The sequence below is a fragment of the Acinonyx jubatus genome, chromosome A3 (genome assembly GCF_027475565.1).
Source record: "Acinonyx jubatus isolate Ajub_Pintada_27869175 chromosome A3, VMU_Ajub_asm_v1.0, whole genome shotgun sequence".
In the NCBI taxonomy this organism is placed as follows: domain Eukaryota; kingdom Metazoa; phylum Chordata; class Mammalia; order Carnivora; family Felidae; genus Acinonyx; species Acinonyx jubatus.
The window spans coordinates 56,326,966-56,346,865 of NC_069388.1; the positions used below are offsets into that span (position 1 = coordinate 56,326,966).

At 40.6% G+C, this 19,900-nt stretch overlaps 1 protein-coding gene across 2 annotated transcripts in view; it reads right to left on the minus strand.

Moving 5' to 3' along the window:
• Positions 1-19,900, minus strand: part of SLC9A2 (solute carrier family 9 member A2) — a 98,983-nt gene that overhangs the window by 58,296 nt on the left and 20,787 nt on the right. For both annotated transcript variants that reach the window (XM_027069370.2, XM_053200375.1), the window contains exon 2: positions 1,120-1,583. In XM_027069370.2, the coding sequence (XP_026925171.1) occupies positions 1,120-1,583 (464 nt within the window). The remainder of the gene's footprint in view (positions 1-1,119; positions 1,584-19,900) is intronic.

Sequence of the window (19,900 nt, forward strand, 5' to 3'; positions counted from 1 at the left end):
AAAAGGGTCACGGCTACATTGACAACTGTCACCATCACCACTACAGATTGGTGGCTGACATAAAACGGCCTCACTGGTGCCCACTAACAGGTTTACCGATACAGGGACACCTGAGTGTCTTTTGCTGCCGGAGGGGCATTTTGTAGGCCTTTGGCTGGGTGGACAGAGACACTTCCCGTTCACTTCTCCGTGTTTTGCCTGAGCTCCGAAAGCAGGGCGGAGGTAAATTGTGCTACCGTGAAGATCCCAACAGCCTCGGACTCTAATTATGGGGTAATTAGTGACAATAAAAAATAACTAGGATTTTCAGAACAAATACCCACTTGCAGGAAAGTGGCGAGGACCAGAAATAGCTGGCTGAGTGATGTGTGATGAAAAGTTGGCCTAAAATCATGAAATGACAAATAAACCAGGCCCAGATACAGAACGGTACACAGCAGGTATTATCGTTTCACTTCTATCGCGTGTATCGTATACTGGCAGTGTCGCATCTCACAAAGAATTCTGGGACTTGAAGTCCTTAAATTCTATTCAAAGACCATCACTTTTGAAAATGGCACATGAAGGGTGCCTGGGTGGCTCAGTGTGTTGAGCGTTCGACTCTTGGTTTCGGCTCAGGTCACGATCTCACGGTTTTTAAGTTTGAGCCCCACGCTCAACTTAGTTAGCGTGGAGCCTGTTTGGGATTCTCTCTCCTCCTCTCTCTGCCCCTCCCCCACCTCCTCTCTCTCTTTGCCTCTCTCTCAAAATCAATAAACCTCAAAAAAATTTTTTTTGAAAATGCCAAATGAGAAATCCTCAGAGATAGGAAGGTCACAATCACTCTTACGCTCCTCTGTTCCAAGCAGGGACCCGCAATAGTTTGTACAACCCAGTGCAAAGTGAAAATGAGGGGCCCGCTGTATAAAAACAAATAAAAAAGTCATTAATCAATAAAAATCTTTACAAGGTATTTCAAGACAGCAGTAACAGCATGAAACCAAGCGCGGGGCCTTCCTAAGCACTGGGCCGTACAAGTGTGCAGGCAGGCTGCACCTTCGGGGTCTCACCTCAGCTGTCACTACCAGACACAGATAGACCAGCGGTGTTGGAGCGACACAGCATGAACCTGTTACTCACCACTGTCACTGCATCATTCAGCAGGGACTCTCCAAAGACCAGGATGTAGAGCTGCTCGTTGACCTGGATGTTCTCGAAGACAGCGAGCACAGCCACGGGGTCCACTGCTGAGATTAAGCTGCCGAAGAGTAGATTCTGGAGCAGAGTGATGTCACTCAGGCCAAAGGCTTCAATTTGGCAGATACCAAACAAAGACACCCCAATGCCAATGGAATTCCAGAGGGTCCCTACCACAGCATACCAGAAAATGGTGCCAATGTTCTCAAAGAACGGGCGAGTGGGCATGAAATAGCCCGCATCAAGCACAATGGGTGGGAGAAGATACAAGAAAAACACATCAGTCTTCATGGCAGGGGGGGACTTTTCATCGACCCCAAAAATAATCCCTCCTAGCAGCAGGCCAACCATTATAAGGAGGCAGCTCTCAGGCACTATTGTGGGCAACTTGTGATACAGATGGAAGCCTGTGAAGGAAAAAATAAAGACAAGGCATTTGGGTTGTGCATGAATTAGGGAGAAGGTATACTGGTTCTCTTTGCCAGAACCAATAGGTTCTGTTTCAAAACCTCCCAGGTCAGCATAATTGGCTACAGACTGGCTTTACAGATTATGATGTACAAAGTCAGATGATCTCCTTAAAACTATTCACAAAGTACATGGAGACACAAATGCAACTTTACATTAGAAGTTGAATGAGATACATACATAATACACAGCACGGCTTTGTCTAAATTCCAATTAAGTTTTCTTAAATGAGATCACGCAATTTTACATTTGAAGCAATTTTGCGATTTCCAACACATTTTCAAACGTGACAGGTCATTTCAAAAAAACTTCAATGGGGCGCCTGGGTGGCTCAGTCGGTTGAGCGTCCGACTTCAGCTCAGGTCATGATCTCTCGGTCTATGAGTTTGAGCCCTGCATTGGGCTCTGTGCTGACAGCTCAGAGCCTGGAGCCTGCTTCGGATTCTGTGTCTCCCATTCTCTCTGCCCCTCCCCCACTCATGCGCTCGCTCTCTCTCTCTCTCTCTCTCTCTCTCTCCCCCTCTGTCAAAAATAAGTAAAACATTAAAAAAAATTTTTTTTAATAAAAATAAAAAAATAAAACTTCAAGGAGGAGGTAGGGCAGTTATTTTCACTGTTTTAAATGTATTCATTTACGTGGAAACCGAGGCTCACAGAGATACAGGGTCTTGCCACGGTGGCCACATCACATGGCAGCTCTTGGGTTACCACTGTGCCCTCTGGTACTGAGAAGAGTTTTAACTTACTTAATATTTTTAATGTCTGATGATCTCTTGGAATGCTAAGTATGTTTAATTTTTCAGAGTTCTGAAACAACCAAATCAACCCTCCAAAGGCACATCAGGTAGTTACGACACAAGAGATGCAAACACACCACGATCTCCAGTCTCAGAGTCTCCAATTGAAGCAAAGGAAGAAATATGTTTATGACCTCCTCTGATGTAAGACCTTGTGTGATAAGGCCCCAAACAGCCACTAGGGGAGCAGCAGAGAAGGACATCATGGAGGAAGCAACATCAGGTAGGGCTTCCTTAAAGGACAGACTTTTAAATACACAGAGGAAGCATGAAGAGTCTCCCAGGAAGAGAAGAAATGGAGGGAAATACCCATCTCCTAATCCGTGGTGGAGCCCAGTGTAGCTTTATTGCAAAGACTATGTCGGTTGCGGGGGGGGAGGCCTGCAGCAGTAAAAGGAGAGGAATGTGAATTGTACCAGTACATGGGGTAACATGAGGAGCAAGTTCACACATGAAAGGGCAGCCCTTATTTACGAGGCAACAGCAAGCCATCCTGAAGACATCTCACACACTGCAGAATTAACGCGGCACGTGGAAGTGATCTGTTATAGGAACGCAATACAGAAATGACAGAATGAGTCCTTAGAAGCTCTGAATCACAAAAATTTTAACAAGAAATCCCTTAGTACAAACCGTACTAAAGTCATAGCACGAAATAGCTTCTACCAGACAGCAAAACACTAAACGAACAACTTGAAGAGACGTAAAGACCTAATTTCTAAATAATGAAGTAAACATCTTTACATTGGGATTCGAATCATTCCTCCAGCATTGATCATTTTATTATTCATATTCTAGCAGGCTCCAATAATTGGTGAATAAATGTATTCAACTGGTTCAGCCACTCTTTACCCATAACCTCTATCCTGCTGACCCCTCTGCTGAACAGAGAATTTTAAGAAAGTCCCCTGAAAACCGTATGTTTGTCTTTGTTTTTTTTAATTAAAAAAAATTTTTTTTTAATGTTTATTTTTGAGAGAGACAGAGACGGAGCATGAGTGGGGAGGGGCAGAGAGAGAGACACACACAGAATCTGAAGCAGGCCCCAGGCTCTGAACTGTCAGCACAGAGCCCAACCGCGGGGCTTGAACCCACAAATCGTGAGACCATGACCCGAGCTGAAGTTGCACACTTAACCGACTGAACCACCCAGGCGCCCCTGAAAACCGTATCTTTGTAACCTCTCTTCACAATGACTCCTGCTTCTACATTCAACTTCCCCCTGTGTGATAAGGATGTGCCCACAATAGCCCTGCTAGCCCCCTTGATTCTAAGGGAAACCAGCTCCTTTCTGGAATGCAGGACAGGAAGATCCAACTTGAAGGCGCCGTGTGTGCTGTGAGCCTTAATGGCTGCTGTCTGACAATGGCCCGTGGCTTCACATCCAGTGCTCCCACTCTGCCTGCGGCTGTGGATAGGTCACAACCAGGCCCAGGCCTGTTTGGTTATCTGGCGACAAACGTACCTGCCACCTTAAGGACTGGAATAATCATGAGTTGATGGCTGCATGGCAGTCACCACTGTGCCTATAATATCACACATGCCCCCCAATTTTGGCTTCTTCCCCGTCTTCTACATGAAAACACAAGAGAAAAAAGTTCTAAAGAAATGCACAGAAGGCCTAGGATCCTCTACAGACGCAAGGCCTCTTCCTGGTGGTGGCTCCCTCTTCTTCTGGCCTCTTGCTTTCCTCTTCCTGCCACTCAGTCCCAGAAAACCCAGTGTTGCCATGTGGGGTGTCGTCTCCTCTCACTGTATTGAAAGGAGGTCCTACTCCTAAGGATGGAGGGTGGGAAACAAGGCAGATGAAAGAAAGGAAGAAACAGAGGCTGCTTGTATGCATTTTGCAGGCCAACAGCTGCCATGCTCTGGCGCCATGATGGATCCTAACCAGGAACCGGGGGAGCAGAAAATGACCAAGCAGATGCCAGAGAAAGGCAGAAGAATACCATTAGATGAAAGGGCCACTGGGAGAGGGGGCTAAAAGAGATGGGGCTGGGGGATGAGGAGGGGGAAGTCTGGTAGCAGCAAACATCAGAAAAGAACAGTGAACATCAAGAACTGTTGTTTAAAAGGTCCTGCCTTTAGGGGCATCTGAGTAGCTCAGTCAGTTGAGCGTCCGACTTCAGCTCAGGTCGTGATCTCTTGGTTTGTGAGTGCCACGCATGAAGCTCATTGCTATTAGCGTGGCTCCTCTGTCCCTCTCTCTCTCTACCCCTCCCCCTCCTGCGTTCATGCTCTCTTCCTCAAAAATAAACATTTAAAAATAAATAAATAAAAATAAAAGAGCCTGTGTTTATATTTTTAAAACACTGTTTCCCTTTCTTTTACGAATGTTTTGGTCATTCCGAATTGGTCTGAGTGACCCTTGCTTGAAACTGGACAGTAGTCCCAAATCTGCCCAGTTGTTCCACAAGCAAGGGGGGATTAAATGAAGGGTGGTCATAAGACATCTTCGTTCTGTGCTTCTGGGTAAACACAAGCAGAGACACTGAATTTTCTAAGACACTCTCTGTGGGCACAGAAGGTTTTGGGTGTTAAGCGTCTATGGTTTATGAATGACAAGAGTCAAGACACCTATCACTAAAATAACTAATCAAAACAAAAGTCGTCTTAAATGTCACTGTTCACAGAATAAAACAAATAAATCAACACTTGCCAGTGTGAATTCATTTGTGGCTCTCCCCACCCTCAATTCTTTGGAGGGTACATGAATTTGAATGGACAGAATTTGCTCTGCAGAGTCATTATCTCATCAAATGCTATGGAGTAACAGATCAGTAATCAGGGAAACAAAAAAAAAAAAGGAAAACAAATGAACTTTCTGATGATTTTCACGAGGTTGAACGTGTGCTACTCCAAGTACAATCTACTGCTCAGTCTAGGGGTCAGCTAATTTTTTTCTACAGAGGGCCAGATAGCAAATATTTTCAGCTTGCAGGCCATATTTTACTCTGCCGTTATGGTACAAAGGAAGCCAGAGATGATACCTAAGTGCAGGAGTATGTTCTAGGGAGGCTTTCTTTGTGGACATGTCCCACTAGTTTTTATGTCACGAAATGTCATTCTTCTTTTGATTTTGTTTAAAAATATAACAGCCTTTCTTGACCCACAGGCCATACAAAACCAGGGCAGGAGCCATGCTGGGCCCCTAGGCTGTGGTTTACCTGTCCCTGTTTTAGTTTGTTCTTTGTATTTCCTGCTAAATTCTACTTAGTAATGTATGGGGCGTTGTAATTGTGTCATTCACTTTTTATCAGTAGCACATAAGAGTCTGTGAGGGTAGATGCTTTAAATTTTCAAAATTCACTTAGCAAGAAGGGGAACAGGATTAGGGTCTCATACAAAATGCGTAGTTAAGACAATCCTCTCTTGGAGTGAATCTATTTTAATTTCTCTTTGCATACAAGTGTTGAAATTAACTGAGCTTTTTTTTAAGAGCTTAAGATCTATGTAGAAAGAAGTACAATGCAATTAATTCACTGTATTTTCTCATTATGCTTATAAGCTATTTGTCAAATCCTGGGAAGAGAACACAGGAAGCTTCCAGATAGCAGGATCCACAGAAGAGCAACAATGTAAAAATCTAAATCCCAGAGAACCACCACCAACAAAAAACCATACAAAATAAGTTTCAAAAATTACATACAGTTCTTTATTTATTTACTTTGAGAGAAAAAATAAATAAATGTGAGCTGGGGAGGGGCAGAAAGAAAGAGAGAGAGAGAGAGAGAGACAGAGAGACAGAGAGACAGAGAGAAAATCCGAAGCAGGCTTCATACTGCCAGGGCAGTGCCCGATGCAGGGCTCAAATTCACCAACTGCGAGGTCATGGTCTGAGCTGAAATTCAGAGTCAACGCTTAAATGACTGAGCCACCCAGGCACCCCCAAAATTACCTACAGTTCTAATTAGCAAGTGACACGGCCAGGAGGGAAAGAGGCAACTAGCATAGGTGAGCAGGGACAAAGCCTACAGGAGAGAAAGCCTACCCTCCAGGCCCAGACAAACAAAACTATCCAATTAATGTTCCATATTTTATGAGAGCTTAAAGAAAAAATAATGACATTTATTGGATCCACAAATATTTTCCAAGCTCGTGTTAAGTAGGGGACAGGTACCCTTGCAAACAAAGTCAGCATAGGCAGCCTGACTCCGAATTCGTGTCCCAGGGTCATCCTTCTTGAAGCAACTCTGGGAAACATTGGATTTAACATAAAGAATAGTCTAAAATAAGCCATGCCTACTTGGCTGGGGGATAAATAGGTAAATATAGAGTATATTAAACTTGTTTTTAAGTATTAAGAGAAATAAGCAAGTTCATTCAAAGCTAAAAATGCTGGTTTTATGTATCCCAATTCACATAGCAAGCAAGCAAAGGCACAATTTCAAAACCAAAATGGCAGTAAGCACTAAACATTGAGAAACTGGAAATAATGTGAATCATTTTGATCTGATACAGCAACAAGCTGCCATCACTGCCAGATTGATGCCAGTGGACAAAGACTGAGTGACAGATTTTAATTCTAAAAATAGAATTGGACGCCTGGGTGGCTCAGTTGGTTAAGCGTCCGACTTCGGCTCAGGTCATGATCTCGTGGTCTGTGAGTTCGAGCCCCGCATTGGACTCTTGGCTGACAGCTCAGAGCCTGGAGCCTGCCTCGGATTCTGTGTCTCCCTCTCTCTCTGCCCCTCCCCTGCTCATGCTGTGTCTCTCTCTCTCTGTCAAAAATAAATAAACATTAAAAAAACTATCTTAAAAATAGAATCAAACTGCATTCGTAAATAAAAATAACCAATAAAAGTATGGAAATAAATAAACACATAAAATAAACAATGAAATTCAATAAATAAAACAGAATTAACTGATTTATGTCAGTAACTTATTGTGTAACAGACACATGAATGTATACTTCTTACAACATTTAGTCAGATGCTGGGGCCAAAAGGTACATTTAATTTCTCCCCACCAAAAAATAGTGCAACTATGAATATATAGCCAACTCTTGTTGTATTGCACTTTGCTTTACTGTGCTTTGCAGAAACTGCACTTCTTTTTTGTTCGTTTTGGTTTTTACAACTTGAAGTTTTGTGGCAGCTCTGTGTCCTTGAGTAAGTCGACCAGCACCATTTTTCCAAGAGCATCTGCTCACTTCATGTCACTGTATCACATTTTGGTAATTCTCCCAACATTTAAAACTTTACATTATTATTATATTCATTATGGTGATCTGTGATCAGTGATTACAGCTTGCTGAAAGCTCAGATGATGGTCAGCTTTTTGCAGCAATAAGGTATTTTTTAATTAAGGTATGTACACTTTTTTTTAGAACATTTAGTAGACTGCAGGATGGTGTAAACATAGCTTTTATATACGCTGGGAAACCAAACAATCCATTTGACTTGCTTTATTGCAATATTTACTTTATTGCAGTGGTCAGGAGCTGAACCTGAAGTATCTCCATAGAGGTTTTAAAAATGCCCCACTTAGGAGGTCTGCAAAGGACTTATAATAATAAAATAATTGAAAACAAATAAAATATAAATGAAACATTAAAAATTTATTGGGATTATTCCAAAGCAGAACTTAGATGGTATTTAATTTTTCCAAATGACATGACCACTTGCAAAGAAAAGAAAAGAAAAGCACAATGAGTACAGTCAGTCCATGAAGAATTTTGAAAAGGAAGGAGGAGTTAAACCCTTAATCAGACTGTTGAGTCCCTTCCCTGCACGAGGCTGTGAGGGAACCAGTATCATGGATCATGAATGGGCTACCTTCAGTGAGCTTGGATTTGGCACAGAAGATAAGACACGAACATAAGTAATTATAACACAATACAGAGAGTGATAAACGTGAAGAAAGAAGAGCTGTAGAAGTTCTAGAGACATAAGGAAGGGAAGAAAATCACAGAGGAGGAGACTCAGGAAGAAATTGGAGGAGGTGGTGTTAAGATAACTAGCTATGGATATGTAGGTTTTAAGGGGAATGAAGCACAAAGAAGGCACAAGAAAGACTGGGTGCCATGAGGGAGGAGCAACACACCTGACCTAGATACAAAGTGCGAACAGCAAAGAAGAGATGAGCCAAACAAGGAATGGCCACACTACAGAAGGCCTGGAGAGCCGATCTTTGAAGATCTGCCTCTGTTCTCTGGGTCAGAGGGAGCTATTGAGGGTGTCTCAGAACCATCCTTGTCTTCCACGCATGGCGTGAACAGGGATGAGTCCCTCCTAAGAGACTAGAGACTGGAATTTAAAAATGAGGGATGAAAGCTGCCTAGAGTTTTACACCAGATGGATGCGATTAACCATCAGTGAAAATAAAGAAGACGATGATGCAAACATGTGACTGAAAAGTTTAAGAAGAGCCCAAACTCCAAAGGGATGTATGCATAATCTTATAGAGGAAAAGTCTGAGAGGAGAGCCACTCAGCACAACCATGTAGTAATGTAAAAAGAACACATACATAACAGAACAAAACTATATTGCAACATTATATGTGACAGGGAAAAATCAGGAGCAATAAAAATTATCAATACCATCCGATCATACTTTTCATTCAATATATGTTTACCGGGACTCTACTATGTGCCGGGTACCATATGAGGCACTCGGACTGCAGCAGTGAAAGAAAGAAAGCCCCTGTGCTGGAAGGCTGCAGTTTAATGGAGGGGAACAGGAAATGAATAAATCAGCTGGTAAATTCAGAGCGGCAAGTAGTGATGAGCGCTACAAAGAAAGCCAGAGAGAGGTGAGGCATCCGAAGTGACAGGACAAGGTGGTATCTGGCATCAGTCTGGTCAAAGAGAGCCTCTCTGATGGGTGACATCTGAACAAAACCCTGCGTGAACTGAGTACGTGAAACATGGTGGAAGAACTTTCCAGAACAGAGAAGAACAAGGGCTCCGCGTTGAGGGCACCCTGAGCAAGAAAACCACCGTGGTTGGAACAGGGGAAGTCAGGAGAACAGGGTAGGAAATGACATGGAGAGCAGCAAAATAATACAACACTCAGAGCCTGTGGCCATGGGAAAGGCTTTGGATATCTTATTAGTGCAATGGGAGCCACTGGGAGCATCTGAGCAGAGGAATGTCATGATCAGATTTGGTTTTATAGGGTCATTATGACCGCTGTTGAAGAATGGAAGCAAGAACACCAGTCTCTCAGGAATTCAGGAAGGAGATGATGGTTTCCATTAAAGTGGTGTGTATAAGAGGAGGCCAAATGCTGAACATATTTTGATAAGTGCTCCAAGAGGGCATGTTGCTGGCCTGGAGGAGGGATGTGACTGTCATATTGTGATATGAGACAAATATATACATTTGGTCTTCATCCCAAGCTCCTGGCCAGAGCTCCTAAAACCTTTGTAATTTTCCAAGTGATAATGGTGCTAGGGCATCTTTTGTTCTAATATTTGATCTTTGACCCCACTTCTTGACACAGAGCTCTTAAATTCCTTGGAATTTCCTGGGTGATAGGAGTGTCTTTGGTTCTAATAAGGCAACTTAAGGTGGGCTCCTGGATAACTTCAAGATGAGGTCAGGTCACCAGGAAGACCAAGCTATGAGTAGAAACTTGTAACTTTCAGCTCTCCTTCCTCATCCTCTGGAGAAGGAAAATGGCTGGAGACAGAGTTAATAGTCCATCCTGCCGATGTGATAAAGGCTCCATAAAAACCCCTCAACTGTGGTATTCAGAGAGCTTCCAGACTGATGAACAAGTCTACCTGGCAGGAGAGTTGTACACTGCAACTCCACAGGGACAGAAGCTCCTGCCCTGGGGGATCCCTCCAGATCTTGCTTTATATCACTTTATCTGGCTATTCATCTGTATCCTTTATCATATCCTTTCTTATGTAATACACCAGTAAGCATAACTGTTTCCTTGAGTTCTGTGAGCTGATCTAGCAAATGACTGAACTCACGGAGGGCATCATGAGAACCTCGATTTATAGCTGGTCAGTAAGAAGCACAGGCACTCACAACTGCCATGAACAGTCTTATGACGCTGAGCCTTTAACGAGTGGGCTCCGACACGAACTCCAGGTAGATAATGTCAGAAGTGAATTGAACTGTAGTACACCCAGTTAGTGTCCTCAGAGAATTGGAGCATTGCTTGGTGTGGAAAGCCCACATATCTGGTGGCCAGAAGTATTCCGTAAGTCTAGATGTTTTTCTCTTAGTGAGACTGATGAATCAAAGATGAATCTGAGCATTTTGGAAAATTCCATATAGGTTAAATAGTTTAGCATTAGAAAAAAAGAAGAATCTATAAAACACACAATAAAATTCTATGCTGCAATTATCTCTCTTAAAAAGCAGTGACATATTGTAATCAATGACCCCAAAGTAGAGGATATTAAGCTAGAACTTAATATCCTTTTAAATTCACCTTTTAGCTCTATGCTGGCAGTGCAGGGCCTGCTTGGGATTCTTTCTCTCACCCTCTCTCTCTGCCCCTTCCCCACTCATGCTCAGGTGCCCTCTCTCTCTCTCTCTCTCTCTCTCTCTCTCTCTCTCTCCTTCCTCCCTCTCTTTCTCTCTTAAAATAAATGGGTAAACTTTAAATAAATAGACAAATTCACCTTTTAAAGACTGTGAAAAAAGTAAGAAAATAAAGATTAAGGAAAAAGAACTAACTTCGGCTTCTGGAAAGATGGAGTATGAATGTTTCTCTATTCTTCCAACTAAGTAAAAAACCCTAAAATCCCTAGACATTATATACACAACAAGCATAAGGATATTCTGAAAAGTGGACAGAAGAAGGAAAACCAGCTAGGGACCTTGAGATCTGAAGAACAACATGGCTGAGAGTTTTTTGGGTTTTCTTTTTGCCTCTCATATCCCAGACCTGAAGAAGCCACTAGCCTGGAAATGCCAACAATCACAGATGACAAAAGTCCCAGCAGAAGTCTGCCCTATCTATACTACAGACCAGGAAAGAAGCAGTATAGCAAAACAGAAAACTTTTAGATCATAGCTGCTCTACTCCTGCCAACATGTCAAAAGAAACTGTGGCACCAGTCTCGGCAAAGTCTGAGCGGGGAGCCTAGATTATGTGCCTACTAGACTGTAAGGAAAACCCCAGCCTCCCTATTGAGATGGTGTCAGAAAAGAAAAAGGAGGGAGGTAGGACCTTCTTCATCATGGAGTGGTAACTCTCTTCCATGGTGCCATTAAAGGCTATGTGGAGAGCCTGGACCTCTGCCATCTGCAGTAATGAGGCACCCCAGATCCTCTCCACTGGGGTGGGTCAAAGAAGACCTAGTGGAGTCAAGACTAGGTCACTTCCATCCAACCGAAATGAAGCCACCACACCCCTGTGGTGTACGTGGAGGCCACCAGAGGAACAGCAAGGAGGTACTCCTAATTCCTCCCAGCCAAGGAAGGATCAGGGGAGCACTAGTAAGGATCCAGAACCGCCAGCCCCATACAGTAATGAGAAGCATCCTCCTCAGGTAATCAAAGCAAGCAAAGCGGAGACCTGAAAGTCCATCCCCACCTGTCAGTAATGATATAGCGCCTTTCTCTCCCACCACCAAAGTGCTTGTCGTAAGAAGTCATCTGAAACAGAAGGTATACATAAGATCCAGAGTCTCATAACTAATACGCCAAATGTTCATGTTGCAGCAGAAAGCCACTCATTATACCGGGAATCAAGAAGATGTCCAACCGAATGATAAAGAAAAAAAATGAACAGATACCACTATCCTGATGACTGAGATGTCAGATTTATTTGACAAAAATGTGAATGCCGCCATGATAAACATGTGTCATAAGCAATTACAAACACACTTGAAACAAATGAAAAAAAAAAATAGGCAGTCTGAGCAAAGAAACAGAAGATATGAAGGAGAACCTTCCATACATTTTAGAACTGAAAAACATAATAATTGAAATAAAAAAATTCAGTTGTGTAGGCTCAATAGCAGAAAGCAGTAGACAGGAAGGAATTAGTCAACTTTAAGATAGCATGACAGAAATTACTCAATCTGAGTAATTGGGGGAGGCTTAGGGACCTGTGGATCTATAGCAAAAGATCTAACATTCCCGTCATTGGAGTCCCAGGAAGGGAAGAGAGAGAGAGAAGGGCTACAAAAGCATTCAAAGAAATAAGGGCTAAAACCTCCCCAAAGTTGGCAAAAGACATAAACCTACAGAATCAAGATGAGTAAGCCCCAATTGTGACCAGCCCAAAGAAGCCTACGGCATGACACCCGATAGTCAAACTTCTGGAAAAAAATTATGATAACAGCCAAAGAGAAAGGACACCTTCTCTACAGGAGGGAAAAGAGAATGACATCAGATTTCTTGTCAGAAACCATGGAGACTCTAAGGAAGTGACAAGACATCATTTGTGTACAGAAAAAAAGAACTGCCAACCCAGAATTGTGTATCCAGTGAAAATATCCTTTAGGAATAAAGGGAAAATCAAGACCTTGTCAGCTGAACAAAAACTAAGTAAATTCGTTGCAAGTAGACCTGTCTTGGCTAAAGGAATTCTCAAAAAGAAAACAATGTAACCTTAATGTGTGTGTGTGTGTGTGTGTGTGTTTACATACATACATACATATATTTTAATGTTTGTTTTTTAGAGAGAGAGAGAGAGACAGAGTACAAGTGAGGGAGGGGCAGAGAGTGGGGAGACAGAAGACAGAATCTGAAGCAGGCTGCAGGCTCTGAGCTGTCAGCACAGAGCCGACATAGGGCTTGAACTCTTGAACTGCAAGATCATGACATAAGCCCAAGTCACATGCTTAACCAACTGAGCAACCCAGGTGCCCCAAAAAATGGAATCTTAGAACATCTGAAGCATAAAAGAAAAACAGATAGAATAAAAAATATGGACAAATTCTATGCATTTGACTTCTCCTCTTTAATTTTCTAAATTAAGTTTGACCACTGAAACCAAAATTACAACACCGTTTGATGTGGTTCTCAATGTATATAGAGGTAATGTTTAAGCCAACTATATGACAAGTTGGAGAGAGTAAAAAGATGTAACAGAAGATAAGGTTTCTACATTCATTCAGACTGGTAAATGACTACACCATTAAACTTCTATTTAGTCACATATATAACATAACACCTATAGGAACCACTAAAGAGGCTACACAAAGAGGTAATCCCAAAAACACTATAGATAAATAAAAAATGGAGTTTTAAAAAAAATGTTCAAATAACCCACAGGAGGGCAGGAAAAGAAAACAGAGAAATGAAAAAGAGAACAAAAAATCAAAGTCACAGACTTAAACACAAACATATCAATAATCACATAAAATGTAAGTGGCCCAAACGCATCAATTAAAGGCAGCTGTTAATAGAATAGGTTAAAAATATGACCCAACTATTTGCTGTCCTCAAAAAGCTCACTTCAAATACAGGGATATAGGCTGGGTTAAAAATAAAATAATAGAAAGTTATATCATTAAACATTAACCAAAAGAAAGTGGGAGTAGCTATATTAATACCCAGTAATGTAAGCTTCAGTGCAAAGAAAATTATGAGACAGGAAAGACCATTATATAATGATAAAAGGGTCAATTCACCAAGATATGGCAAGCCTACATGCATATATGTCAAACAACAGAACTACAAAATACGTGAAACAAAAAGTGATAGCATTAAAAGAAGAAACAGATAAATACACAATTACAGTTAAAGATCTTGATACCCCTCCCTCCCTCAATAATTGATAGAATAACTAGACCATCAACCAATAGGATCTAATTCTACAGTGGACTCCAGCCAACTACAACAGAATACACATTTAAGAATCCGCAGAAACATATCGAGAGACATATCCTGGGCCATGAAAACATGCCTCAATACACTTAAAAGAAAGGAAATCATACAGAATACATTGTCTCATCACAAAGGAGTCACACTAGAAGTCAGTAACATAAAAAAAAACAGGAAAATCTCAATTTGGAAATTCAATGCTCTTCTAAATAATCTGTAGGTCTTCACAGACACCAGGGTGGCTCTCCTCAAAAAGACAGGTAATCACAAATGTTCATGAGCATATGGAAAAATAGAAGCCCTCATACACTGCTGCCAGGAATGTAAATCGTACAGCCACACCAGAAGACAGCCTGGCAGTGCCTCGAAACGTTAAACACAGATGTCCTGGGCCTAGAAATTTCATTCTCAGGTATATACCCTAAAGAAATGAAAACCTGTCCACATAAAAACTTATAGAGGAATGTTCACAGCAGCATTATTCATAATAGCCAAAAGGTGAAAACAACCCAAATGTCCATCAACGGATGCCTATGATAAACAAAATGTGGCAAAAAAAGGGGGGGGTATTACTTGGCCATAAAATGGTACATGCTACAACATAGATAAACCTTGAAAACATGCACCAATTGAAAGAAACTCATCACAAAACCACATATGGTATGACTCCAGTTATATCATACATCCAGAAGAGGCAAATCTACAAAGACAGAACGTAGATTCGGGATTTCCTTATGGTGGGGCAGGATGGGGAAATCACACAGACATAGCTAAAGCATATGGGATTTCTTTTAGAGATAATGAAAATATTCTAAATTTGACTAGAGTGATGGTTGCACAACTGTGAATATACTGAAAGCCATCAAGTTGTATACTCCAGATGGATGCAATACATACTATATAAATTATACCTCAATAACACTATTACAAAAAAAATCTATGGGTCAAAAAGGAAGTCTCAAGGGAAATCAAAAAGTGCTCTGAACTGAAAGGAAATGAAAATACAAAATATCAAAAGCTAAAGTTTTGCTGAGGTAAAAATTTATACCACCAAATGCATTCATTAGAAAGTAAGAAAAGTCTCAAATTAATAATCTAACCTTTTACTTTACTATTTGCAGGTGACATACTACTATATATGGAAAACCCTAAAGATTCCACCAAAAAAAAAAAAAAAACTACTAGAACTGATAAATGAATGCAGTCACAGGATACAAAATTAACATAGAGAAATTGGTTTCATTTCTATACATTAAAAATGAGGTAGCAGAAAGAGAAATTAAGGAAAACAATCCCATTTACAAATGCATCAAAAAGAAGAAAATATCTAGGAATAAACTTAACCAAAGCAGTGAAAGATCTGTACAAAAACTATAAAGCACGGATGAAAGAAACTGAAGATGACACAAATAAATGGAGAAACATTCCATGTTCATGGTTTGGAAGAACGAATATTGTTAAAATGTCCGTAGTACCTAAAGCAATCTACAGATTGAATGGGATTCCTATCAAAATGCTAACAACATGTTTCACAGAACTAGAACAAATAATCCAAAAATTTGAACGGAACCACAAAAAACTCCTGAGAGCCAAAGCAAGCTTGAAAAAGAACAACGAAGCTGAAAGTATCACAACCCCAGAATTCAAGACACGCTACAAAACTGTAGTCATCAAAACAGTACAGAACCAGAACAAAAGTAAACACACAGGTCAATGGAACAGAATAGACAGCCCAGAAATAAACCCAGGCTTTTACAGTCAATTGATCTATGACAAAGGAGACAAGACTATGCAATGGGAAGAAGACAGTCTCTTCAACAAATGGTATTGAGAAAACTGAACAGCTACATGCAGAAGAATGAAATTGGATTGCTTTCTTACACCATGCACAAAAATAAATGCAGAATGAATTAAAGACCTAAATGTGAGACCCAAAGCCATAAAATTCCCGGGAGAGAACACAGGCAGTAATTTCTCTGACATCAGCCATAGAAACACTTTTCTATATATGTATCCTCTGACAAGGGAAATACAAAAGTAAAATTAAACTATTAGGACTACACTAAAATAAAAAGGTTTCGCAGTGAAGGAAACCATCAACAAAACTAAAAGGCAACCTACTGAATGGGATAAGATATTAGCTAATGATGTATCTGATAAAGGGTTGATATCCAAAATATACAAGGAACCCATACAACTCAATAACCAAAAAACAAATAATACAATTTAAAAATGGGCAGAGAACATGAGTAGTCATGTTTCCAAAAAAGACACACAGATGGCCAACAGGCACATGGAAAGATGTTCAACATCACTAATTATCGGGAAAATGCACATTACAACCAGAAGGAGATATCACTTTACACCTGTCAGAATGGCAAAAAATAAAAAAAACACAATAAATAACAAGTGTTGACGAGGATGTGGAGAAAAAGGAGCACTCATGCACTGTTGGTGGGAATGCAAACTTGTGCAGCCACTCTCAAAAACAATATGGAAGTTCCTCAAAATATTAAAAATAGATTTACCATATGATCCAGTAATTCCACTGCTGGATATTTATCTAAAGAAAAAGAAAACACCAACTCAAAAAGATAGATGTACCCTACGTTTATTGTACCATTATTTATAATAGCCAAGATATGGAAGCACATGCACACGTGCACACACTGGAATATTACTCAGCCATAAAAAAGAATGAACTGTTGTCATTTGCAGCAACATGGATGGATCTAGAGGGTATAATGCTAAGTGAAATAAACCAGAGAAAGACAAATACCATATGATTTTGTTCCTGGGTGGAATTTAAGAAACAAAAGAAATGAGCAAAGAAAAAAGAGACAAACAAACAAACAAACAAAGACTCTTAAATATAGAGAACAAACTGGTGGTTACCAGAAGGGAAGTGGCGGGGGGAGGGGGGGTGGTAAAATAGGTAAAGGGGATTAAGCGTACACTCATCATCAGATACCTGGGTGGTTCCATCATTAAGCATCTGACTTCAGCTCAAGTCATAGTCTCACAGTTGTTGAGTTCGAGTCCCACATTGGGTGAGCTTGTGCCCCACTTCGGGTAAGCTCCAGCCCCACTTCAGGTGAGCATGAGCCCGCTTTGGATAAAAAAAAAAAAAACACGAGCCCCAGGTGAGCCCCACTTCTCTCTCTCTCTGCCCCTCGCTCACTTGACCCATCTCTTAAAAAAAAAAAAAGGTGTATACTCCTCGTGATAAGCACTGAGTCACTGAGTCATGTACAGAATTGTTGAATCATTACATTGCACACCCGAAACTAATATAACACTATGTGTTAATTATACTTGAGTAAAAAAGAAATTTTAAAAATCAAAACAACTAAACACAGCCAACAAGTCTCTCCCAAATAGAGGCAATTGTTTAAACTAGAGCCAATCAAGTAATTTTCTTCCTTTAATTCTAGTTCTTCTCTATGAAAGTCTTGCCCCTGGTTCCTGCCAGTTGAGTACTCCTAATGACTTCTGGTTTGTCACCACCCAATTTGAATAGATTTTTTCTCAAATAAACCCTTAAAATTAAAAATAACAATAATAATAAAAGCAAAATAAACCCAAAATAAACAGAAGGAAGGAAATTATAAAGAGCAGAAATCAGTGAAATCAAACACAGAAAAATAGGGAAAAAAATAGTGAAAAAAAAAAGCTGAATCTTGGGTCACCTGGGTGGCTCAGTTGGTTAAGCATCTGACTCTTGATTTTGGCTCAGGTCATGATCCCACAGTTTGGGAAACTGAGCCCCGCACTGTACTCTGCGCTGACAGCACGGATCCTGCTTGGGATTGTCTCTCTCCTCTCTCTCTCTGTCCCTCTCCTCACTTGCACATGCTCTCTCTCTCAAAATAAATAAATAAACATTTAAATGCTTGTTTTAAAAAAAGCGTGAATCTTCAGAAAGGTCAATAAAATTGGCAAATCTCTAGCAAGACTGGTATTAGTATTTACCAATAATTTGGGAATAAAATAAGGGCATCCACTACAGACCCTGCCATCATAAAAAGGATGATGTGGGAGTACTATGAACAGATTTACATACACATTTGACGTCTTGGATGAAATAGGCTGATGCCTCAAAACACACAAACAGCCATAATTTACCTCACATGGAGATAATTTTTATAGCCCTGCAACTAGCAAAAAACAAAAACAAAAACAAAACTGAACTTATGATTTAAAACTCTTAAAAAAATAAACTCTTTAGCCCAGATGGTCGTATTAGTGAATTCTACAAAATAATACCAATTCTACATAATTGTTTCCAAAAACTGGAAGAAGAGGGAACATTTCAGTTGACTTCTGAAACTACTAGACCCTAGTATCAAAATCAAACAAAGAGTACAAAAACTAAAGCAACAGGTCAATATCCTTTATGAGCATTGTGATATTGTAATTTATAATAATAAATACAGATTTGTTCTTCAACCCTTTTTCTGGTTTACAGAGCCCCTAAAACCTTTGTTTGATAAGAGGGCAGTCTTGTGGGACTGAGCCCTTAACCTGACGTTGCTTCCCAGTAGATAGTGTCAGAATTGAGTTGTAGGATACCTAGCTGGTATCCAAGAATTGCTTGGTGATGCTGAAATTGAATGCGGGATTATGGTATAAATGCAAAAATCCTTATCAAAATATTATCAAAGAATTCAGCAATACATAAAAAGACTCATATGTTGTCTTTTGACCAAAGAAAGCTTACTTATTTCAGGGAGGCAAATGTGCCTTAATATTCAAAATCCAATCAGTGTAACACATCATATCAAGAGACTAAAGAAGAAAAATTACATGATTATACCAACTGATGCAGAAAAAGTGTGTAGCAAAAATTCAACATCTGCTTATGATAAAGACCCTCTGCAAACTACTAATAGAAGGAACTTTCTGAACTTGATAAAGATCATCTGATTCCAAATGCCAAGTTTTAATTACCCTGCAAAAAAAGTGCCTAGTTGGCAGAAAGGTTGGCCTGTTCACTTAAAAAACCCCAAAGTTCGTGCTCAAGACACATACGTTTGAGAAATGACTGAATAGACTATAAATCATTAGGTGGAAACCATGTATGTCATGGGAAAATCATTGCAAAGAAAATATTCTTCCTTCCTAAAAACTGATAAATAACTCCCATGATTACTTATTCTTTCATTTATTGACCCACAAGCATTTCCAAACACTCACCATCATGAAGCATGCATAGCACTAGAGACATCGCAATAACCAAGATGGAGATGTCTTTGTCTCCATGAAGTTTACCATCTACAGGAACAAAGGACGCCAAAGAAGTGGTTACAAATGCCATGCTTGTTACGGAACGGGAAATGTAAGTCACAGTGGAACCACTGCAGGGTCTTTAATCTTGTCTGCCCCATTGGAGAAGGGCTCATTAAGGAAAAAGTGGTAGGAATTGTCAAAGCCAAGAGGCATGGGAGGGGCTTCTGAGCAAAGGGAATGGCATGTGCAAAACTCAATAGTGTGGGCACCAAGTGTGGCCCATAGGAGGCGCTGCAAGAAAACCAAGAGAGGGTGACAGTAATGTGTCCTAGGGCTTGTCATCCGCAGTTTGGATTCACCTCAAGGTAGTGGCATGCAGTAACACCCAACACAGGCAACGATATGAAGAAAAAGGCATGCTCTTCATTGGAAGACATTTACAAAATGTTTCAGAGGGCAGTGAGTACCCACATGGCTCTCTGTCCA